The 9,369-nt window shown below is 39.4% G+C and overlaps 1 protein-coding gene across 1 annotated transcript in view; it reads right to left on the bottom strand.

Annotated features, from left to right (window-relative positions):
• Positions 1-252: 252 nt before the first annotated feature.
• The window catches only part of adam10a (ADAM metallopeptidase domain 10a), a 29,599-nt gene continuing 20,482 nt past the window's right edge, over positions 253-9,369 (bottom strand). Inside the window, exons 8-16 of the mRNA XM_037689668.1 lie at positions 9,065-9,248; positions 4,700-4,863; positions 4,416-4,599; positions 4,158-4,308; positions 3,898-4,081; positions 3,660-3,771; positions 2,497-2,717; positions 2,245-2,371; positions 253-772 (exon numbers count right to left, since the gene is read on the bottom strand). Coding sequence (XP_037545596.1) covers positions 666-772; positions 2,245-2,371; positions 2,497-2,717; positions 3,660-3,771; positions 3,898-4,081; positions 4,158-4,308; positions 4,416-4,599; positions 4,700-4,863; positions 9,065-9,248 — 1,434 coding nt within the window. The 3' untranslated portion in view covers positions 253-665. The remainder of the gene's footprint in view (positions 773-2,244; positions 2,372-2,496; positions 2,718-3,659; positions 3,772-3,897; positions 4,082-4,157; positions 4,309-4,415; positions 4,600-4,699; positions 4,864-9,064; positions 9,249-9,369) is intronic.

Genomic DNA, 9,369 nt, shown 5'->3' with positions numbered 1-9,369 from the left:
CATACAGGATTCAGGCAGAAGAACGCCATCCTAATCATCTCCTTGGCCGTCTTTATATTCGTTTATAGATCCTGAGAAAGTCGTATATATTATTAAACACCATTCATCTTTTACAAATTCAATTTCCTTTGAGACGAAGACAAAAGATGCTGCAACATCTGTTCAATTAGAACGCGTCAGGGAATATTTGGTTTTAAAAACAATCGAGTTGCATAAAATGAAATGTCCTTCAGCCTCATGTTTTTAACTGGCGGCACTGGTTTCATTTGAAGCAATAAAAAAAGTTGCACAATGGAGGGGCACAAATAAACCTCTCGTCCCATCAATTTAATTTGAGATTCTAAAAATAAGGCATTCAACGAAAACGGTAATATTAAGACTGAATAAGAGTGTAGTGTATTTCTTTTCCTTCCTCTCTATTCAAAACTTATGCATTTCCTATAAAAGCTACGTGAACCGATTTTGATCTTTTAATCTGGCTCTCAGAACAAAGGGTGGTGGGTGTCTGTTAGCCCTCCTCATCACAAAAATAAGACAACTTTGGACATTGCCCATTAAAACATTTTCAATTTCAAGTTCATTGAAATTTGCACGGAGTTGTAAAGGTAACTCTTTGGAGTGAAGTGCTCCTGTTGTAGGCACTGAAGCAAGGCACAGAGCAGCGTCTACCTCTGGCGGCTCATCGGTTCCATTGAATATTGCTCGGGACGGCTGTAAGCTTGCTCCCTGGCTCGAGTGTTGGCCTGCTGAGGCTTTCTCCGTCTCAACGTATCTGTGCAATATGTACACATCAATGCATTAAAGACTTTAACAACACATGAGGCTATAAACACATGCATAACTGGATTATTTTAGCACATTTTAATGCAACTTTTGTTCTCTATTGCTATAAAATGTAGTTAGAGAGAACACGTGAGCTTCAAATGAAGTACAGAAATTTTACAGAAATGAAAACCAAACGTCACTGCACTGTTTGTTGTTTCTGTAGAACTTGCTGTTAGTATGACGAAGGCTCCTAAACCTACAGCGCCAACTCAAAGTACTCGCACCCTTGGATGTTTTATGTTTTTATGGTTATAAATTATTCATTGTCAATAAAAATGGGCTTTCCTTGCGTATAATTTAAGAAAATGCTTCAGTGTCAAAGTGTGATCAAATTTCTATAGATTAAAACCTCTTAAAGGGACGACATGCATTTTTATCCTCCTTCCTTTAAAGTTTTTGTCCTAATTCAACACAGAATTATTATTTTTTTTAAAGTACAAGTCAGGGGATTGATACAAAGGGATTTCCAAGGCCCTAATCATCCCCAGGAGTTCTTTAGAATTGGAAGGAACATGTGTAAATCTACGAGCAGTCCTCCCAAACTGAGTGACCGCGCAAAGAGAAGGAAAAGAACGGTGAGAGGCCACAAAGACACCGGTGAGCCCTCTGAAGAAGTTACAAGCTTCAGCGAGTGCAATGAGAGAGACTGTGCATACATTAACGGTTGCTCCGGTCCGTCATCAGTCTGAGTTTACAATAACTGTTGCTCCGGTCCGTCATCCGTCTGAGTTTACAACAACACTTCTGGTCCTTCATCAGTCTTAGTTTACAACAGCAGTTGCTCCGGTCCTTCATCAGTCTGAATTTACAACAGTTGCTCCAGTCCTTCATCAGTCTGAGTTTACAACAACTGTTGCTCAGGTCCGTCATCAGTCTGAGTTTACAACAGCAGTTGCTCCGGTCCTTCATCAGTCTGAGTTTACAACAACTGTTGCTCAGGTCCGTCATCAGTCTGAGTTTACAACAGCAGTTGCTCCAGTCCTTCATCAGTCTGAGTTTACAACAACTGTTGCTCAGGTCCGTCATCAGTCTGAGTTTACAACAGCAGTTGCTCCGGTCCATCATCAGTATGAATTTAAAGGAAAGTTGCCACTAGAAGCCAATACTGAAGAAAACTCATATTTTCCACTACATATTTATATGTAACTTGTATTCCTCTATAGATATTTAATTTCACTTTGACACTGCGGGTGACTTTGATTTTATTTATTTATTTGTAAAGGAAGAGTTTATATTGACCATGACAGATTTTGACAACAACAAAAGCACAAAACTCCCAAAGGATAAATATTTTTTATAGACACTAAAATATGCATAGACAAAATGAATGTGCATGCGGCATTAATTTTCAGATGACGATGATAAAAGAAGTCAAAACTTTCCTTTGCTGATGATAAAAAAAACAACAACATTTTGTACCTGGAAGTGACTTTGCTGGAGGAAGTTTGGGGTTGTTGGTGGGGGTGTGCACACTGCAAATCTTAATGAAGCCCGCCATTAACATGATAAGAGCGATGCCCATCAACAGCACTGCCCACCAGTGAGCCTGAGAAGCAAAATAAATATCTGAAATTATATTTAAATCAGGCAATAACCACGGAGAACATTGCATTTATGCTTCTTTGTGTCACCGAGTTGTTACATTGAGTCAATCTGCACAAGAATGCTCACCACAATCCAATCTGCGATATTCTCATAGAGCTCTGGATTGAAAATGGCCTTCTTTAACCTTGCCAAAGGCCCATCAGCATCCACAAGGCGACACCTCATGAAGACATCACAGTATCCCTTGAAGTCGTTGCAGGGCGAGCCAGGCTGCAGCGTTATTACCGTTCGATTAAACCGATGCGCCCATCTGTCTGAGGCCGTGCTGCTGCAGGTGCTGGGGTTCACTGGAAGACAGGAAGTGAGGTCTTCAAACAGAGCAGCAACTTCTGCATTTCACTAGGAACTACCCGGGTCTTTGGGGCAGGCATAAAACTGAGCTGTTGCTATTATTTAGAAGATTTTATAGTCAAGAGTCCTGTTTTACTGAATATATAAAAAAGGTAAATACAATAAGATGTATTCTTTTAAGATTTTCTTTTGTGGTTAGATATTTTTAGGAGTCTATCAAAGGGCTATTCAGCTAAATTGCTCGGGGGACCAGAGTTACTGAAAGCCAAGGGCTTAAGGGGCTGGACAGCCAGCAGTTATTGTCATTAAGGAAACTTGTTTTACGATTTAAAATCTAGTTTTATTTAAAAATGAACATACTGGTGGGCCGAATTGAGCACATCCGTGGGCCTGATTTGGCCCCCGGGCCACCAGTTGAATAGCCCTGGTCTATCAATTATTACGCACCTTATTGCACGATAAATATTTAGTTTATTAATTTGTAACTAGCACCAGAAAACAAGAGCGCGTTAGTTCTTCCGGTCTCTCCCCGCTGTATCTAGCAGCGTACGTTCCCTCGCGCTCTCTCTGGTCGGCAGAGCAGTTCCTGTTTTTTATCCAGAAATTAAAGAGCACTTCAAGAGGTGACCGAGCGTTTTCATGGAACCCCAAACTGTGGAACAAGCCGTCTTTTTTTTTAATTCTCTTTAGAGTTTTAACTCTATCTGAGATGTTGACTTTTATAGATTTTAATGATTGTTTTAACTGCTCATTATTTTTAAGATTTTTCATTCGATTTGATTGCTTTTAAATTCTTCTTGTTCTTTTGTGCGTATCTTTTTTTTAAAGTGCTCTTGAAATAAAGTTGTATCGTTTTAGCACCTCTTCCATCTATTTCAATACATATATAATTGACAACAGCTTTTTCTAATCCATTATCTGTGCAGCCTGTTGCTCACTTTTATCCATGCAGCACACGTGGCACAGCTCGGCAGCCTCATCCTTGCTGTCCTGGCTGGCGCAGGTGCAAACTTCCAGGTTGTACTTTGCACAAATGGAACCAGAGCAGACCTATTCAAAAAGGAAGGAGAAAATAATTTTTTAAAAAAATGTTGGAAAGCCTAACTAATTTACAAACTAATAAAACTTGTCACACATTTACATTAAACGTTTAGAGGGAAATAAATATGAGCACACCCCATTAATGCAAACTTGGGTTCCAGAATTGCAGGTGGTGTAGTTTTTCTTTGGTGTGGAGGTCGGACACAGAGCAGTGACTCCGTTGCACCATCCTTGCTCAGCACATTCCGACGCCGCTCTGCATTGGTCTGCGGTGACTTTGAATTCACAGTTAGGTTGGCAACATGGGCCTTGGCTGGGACTGCGTAAACAGAAAAACATTTATACCATTTTGTAATTGATAATGACATAAACTAGAGTACAAAACTAAATCTGACCTGCACTTTTTGCCAGGTCTGAGTTTGCACTTTTTGTCATCTGCTTCATTGGCGTTGTAGCAGCAGTCATCTTTACACTGATCAATGTAGCCACAGTCGCATTGCTCTCCCTCTTCTACAAGGCCATTACCACAGATAGGCTGTCCAGACTCTGTACACACGTGCACGAACACAATGCACAAGGTTAAAAACAGAATATTTTTCACTCTCACAAATGCACATACCGTACAAGAATGTTCTGAACATGAGAGGATTTACCAACAAAGCAGTCATCTCTCTTCTTTGTGAGGACAGCACTGATATTGCGAATGCTGCAGATGGAGAATTTGTTGTTGTTTGTTTTGTCCCCTGATGTGGCTCGAGCATACATGATGTAGTTTCCCTTCTCCTTTAGGTCCTGCTGCTTAGATTCTCCAGGTGTGCATTCAATCCCGGAGTCATGCTGTAAAATAGAAGGCAAAGAGAGTAAGTCTCTGTAGAACAAGTACATCTCTGCATGAGAAATTTTAAAAATGTATTGTTCATCGTGTCGCAGTACTCACAGGAGAACCAAAGTTGTGTCCAACTTCATGCGCAAAGGTGATGTGTGACACCTTAGGAGGGACATGTGAAGCATAGTTCTGCACTGTAATGATCCCAGTGTTGAGAGACTTCTTCTTCCCATCCGAGTACATCCTGTTCTTTTCACAGATGCCACCAGAGCTTCCTGTAGCAGAGTTTAAAAACACATAAAACTAAATAACCAAATATTAGACGATAAGAGGGTTTTAATACCCTCAACCATGACCTTAAATGTGATTTGCTTTCCTGGTGGACACCAAAAGGCATAAATATGGGTCAATGATGTGACACAATTTTTTGTCCATCTCTACATTTTACAGTTAAAAAAAAAAAGGTTTAAACGCGTTAAAAGAAACCACAGATATGTAATATCTCAATGTCCAAACTCGATTACAGTTTCAAAAATGTCTTAAAAATTACATTAAATCTGTTCAAATAATTTTTATTTCTTATTCGGCATGATTTTCAGTTTTTTCTTCATCCTGTACAAATTTTCAAAGCATTTTTAGTTATAATTCTATTATAAACATATAAACAAACTTTGTCCGATAATGTCCATTTAACAAAATATCGTGTTGCGCCCATCAAGAAATTCCCATTTTTGGACTTGTATTTTGAAATCCAGTCAAAAACAGGAAGTTGCATCATCCAAAAGTTTGCCAAGAACCCCTGGAGAAAGCAAAGAGTTTGTTAATGTTTCTCAAATTTCATAAAAAGTGTCACTTTTAGCAGTTGGTATGTAGTTGCCGTATTTGTATATCATGTGGTATGACCTAAAAAAAAACTATTAATATATAATGCATGTTACTTTTGTTTATGTTTAAAAAAGTATTTTATTTTTCCATCTTGATTAATATGCCATGTTCTATTTATTATTATTACTATGTTGAGTCAACAAGCATCAGCCTCGTCATCGTTGTACACGCCACTTTGTTTACTTTTTCTAAAACTAAATGAAAAATCCACATTTTGCACGACTGCCTACAAACAGAACATCAAGTCTCAGTACAAGCTCATTTATGACAAGTTGCACCTAGGCCTGTCACGATAAATTTTACTGGGCGATTAATTATCTCAGAAATTCTTGTGATAAATGATAACATTGTTTGAAATTCAACCACTTTTTTCCCCCCTATTCATTCAACCTCACTTATTAATTATTGTCAAATTTAAGAAGAAATGTTGGTTATTTTTTGTGTGTAATACCTTTTTTTACCACTTGATGGCAGTACGAGACTGAACCTAAGGATGGATAGTGATGGAGCGAGCAGCGTGTCTCTAAGAAAAATGGGAGGGAGGCCCTTTGACGGGACATGGGCCGTCTCTCCTTCCTGTTGTTCGGTTCTCAAAATGGCAGACGCGCTGCGTGGTTTGAGCTCTTTAGCATAGCATTTTTCACACAAAGTTTTTAATTTTAAAAAATCAGTAAACAAGTTCTCAGCTTCTTTTTGCAGAGAAAAACAACTTTTTAGACAAAGGCACGGGTTTCAACGGTAAATTTTGGAGCTTTTTACAAGACGAAGGATTTTTTTCCCCCCTGAGGTCGGCCTTTTAGCTTAGCTCGTAGCCTAGCTTCTCAGCTTATCTGTTTTAAAACAGATTTAAAATAGAAAGGGAGGGGTCAGTGAAGAGCACCGGAGTTGAGCCTTTTGTCATCCAGTGTCTTCAGTAGAGAGAGACACAAAGAAATGATAAAGCCGATAAATGAAATTGAGGTCGATAATTTTCATTTATCATGCGATTAATTGATTTATTGTTTATCGCGACAGGCCTAGTTACACCTCAAACTGCAAAAACCGCACTCTTGCATACATTTAAGGTTTAAGGCAGTCCATAAACCATTGAATAAAGCCAATTGGCGAGATGAAGTTAAAAACAGATGAAAAAAGCTAACTTCAAATTTATCACCAGTCTTTCAAATGAACCATACGTTTACTTAATATTTTTCTAATGAGCATTTTTATAGATTTAAGCTTCAAACATTTATTTACTCATACTCTTTCAAGGCTGAGCCCTGCATGTGGGAATAGTCCTCACTCATGAGCTGTGTGCCACTTAAATAAAAAAAAAAAAGGAACTTTATTCTAATGTGCCACATGAATTATTTGCATCCTAATACTAAATATTTTAGCAAAGTCTTAAAAGACCAGGCAGGGGCCAACAGACAGATCTGCACTTCCCTTATGGCCCCATACCTTCTAAAAATTATAAAACCTTAACTTACGACACCATTTTTTGTAATGGAAAGTATTTTACACAGACAACTGAGAAGTAATACTTGTGGAAACTCCGGTCGATTAATGGAGACGTGTCAGGTGACATGGTGGTCCTTCAATCTGGCCCAAACAGACTCTGCTCAAACTGTTGTAAAATGGTGGCCCAGACAAGCTCTAAATGTGGTCTCTGACTGGATTCGAGAAAACCCTCTCCATGTTTTGGCTTTGTTCAGACCCGTTATTGGTGCTGTATAATAAAGATAGAAGATTACCCAGGATGCAAGTTGGCACCATGTTTGTACAGCCTTGGGTTTTAGCAGCAGCTGTCAAAGCTCCCGCTGCAGTATACGTCACCGCACAGGTTTCTTCCAGCCAGAGTCACCACTCGTCTCTGCACCTGCCGTTTGGCTACAAATCTATCTTGGAGAGAGCGCCACACTTTTCAGCAGACACACTCCTCCATGCACGATGTCTGCACGATCTCCATCCCGTTTTTAGCCATTCGACTCATTTGGTGCGTTTGAACCTTCCATCTTATATTCAAGATCTTGTTCCATATTTTCCTAACAGAGCACTTCGCTCTCAGAGTGCAGGTTTACTCGTGGTCCCTAGAGTTTCCAAAAGCAGAATGGGATGAAGAGCTTTCAGTTATCAGGCTCCTCTCTTGTGGAACCAACTTCCAGTTTCTGTCCCGTGAGGCTGACACATTGTCCAGTTTTAAGACTGGGATTAAGACTTTCCTTTTTGATAAATCCTATAGTTAGGGTTGGCTTGTTATGCTGCTATAGGCTTAAACTACTAGAGGACAAATTGACCCAACTTCCTTAAATTAATTGTTAAAATTGAAGTTTTCATTTGATACCATTTCTATCTTAAAATGCGACTCTCGGCCTGCCATTGTGTATCTGTTCCTCTTAAGCCCAGTCAATCGAAGCAGATGGAGCTTGTCCTGAGTCTGGTTCTGCTAAAGGTTTCTTCCTCACAAGGGAGTTTTTCCTTTCTGCTGTCACCTTCATGCTTTCTGCGATGGGAGTTAAACTCAACGCAGTCTGCTCCTCAGATAAATAATGTTAAATTATTATTTTATATATGAATATTTCTGTTCAGTGTCCTGAGACGACTTCTGTTGCGACTTGGCGTTATATAAATAATCTGACTTGAACTGAATTGAAGCATCGTAAAGCTGAACACATTTCTACATTGACGAACACGCCCACAACTTCTGACCGATCACACAAAACTTGGTAAATCCACTTGAGAGAAAAGGTTTGGACCGGTTCTTGTGTCGAGAAGGGGTGAGCTAAGCTACGCCGAGAACAAAAATTACCATATGCGATTTTTTTTAACGCAACTACGACCGTGAGAGACAATTTTACCGCTTTGGATGAAGTATGCAGGATTTTTAAGACAACACAAAGAACAGAGCGAGTCGCAGAAGGGGCTGCCACATCTAAAACATAAAACCTTACAATTATGTGCGTTGAAGACCAGCTGGCTGCTGCACAGATTATCACTCACTTCGCCGCTGGTGAAGTGAGCTCTCATTAGGAGGCCCCTGCTGTTGTAAGCTATAGAAATATATCCTCCACAATTCAGTGATGGATGCTCTGCCTTCACAAAGCTTCGCTCAAGTTTAAGTCACACAAACATATCTTTGGTAAAATCAACAGAAATGCACAGTCCACACAAAGTGCACTGGGAATGCAACCTCATACGCTGCTTGGATGTAAAAAAGGAGACCTTTCAACAGCTCCTGCAAGCATTTTAAACAAGTTTACTTTTTTCCAAAAATTTTTTATACGCATTTTAAATATTGGTGCTATTTTTTAAACACGTTCCTTTTTCAATACCTCATACCACGACAAACCCTTTTTTTATTTTCTGTTACTATTTTCTGTTATTTTATTTTCCCCATGCAACGCCTCCCTGAAGAACTCTGGCACCCTCTATGGGAGGCATGCTCCACACTTGAAAAGCCCTGGACTAAAAAAGGCACGACTGGAGGCATAACATCCCACAGTTCATGCATTGTACTGGGTGAACCAACCGAAAGGGAACTGTTGCCAGCATTTGTTTAACAATATTTAGAAATTATTTCAAACTAACAGTGTTTGTGTGTTTCATGCCAACCTGAAGGAGCACCAACCCAGGCCAAGCCAAGCACGCCATCATCAAAGTCTCTGTCAGTAAAGACGTAGGCTAGACAGTAATCGTCATGGTTCTGTTCAGAATTAAGCTCCAAGAACTTTTCCACACCGATGTTGGCAAAACGAAAAGGATTACTTCTGTCCTTTTCTTCATCTGTGGAATTTATCTATTAGAAAGAAAGTTAAATAAATATGAAACGGGTTAAAGAGGGGACAAAGTCATTGTTGACAGTTTTTCCACTATATTAGTTGATTTATCTTCTTGAAGTTGTTTTATGAACAAATTCT

The sequence above is a fragment of the Nematolebias whitei genome, chromosome 2 (genome assembly GCF_014905685.2).
Source record: "Nematolebias whitei isolate Nwh7 chromosome 2, NemWhi1, whole genome shotgun sequence".
NCBI classification, from domain to species: domain Eukaryota; kingdom Metazoa; phylum Chordata; class Actinopteri; order Cyprinodontiformes; family Rivulidae; genus Nematolebias; species Nematolebias whitei.
The sequence above is the reverse complement of the archived record's forward strand: the minus strand, read 5'-3'. Positions and strand labels throughout refer to the sequence as shown.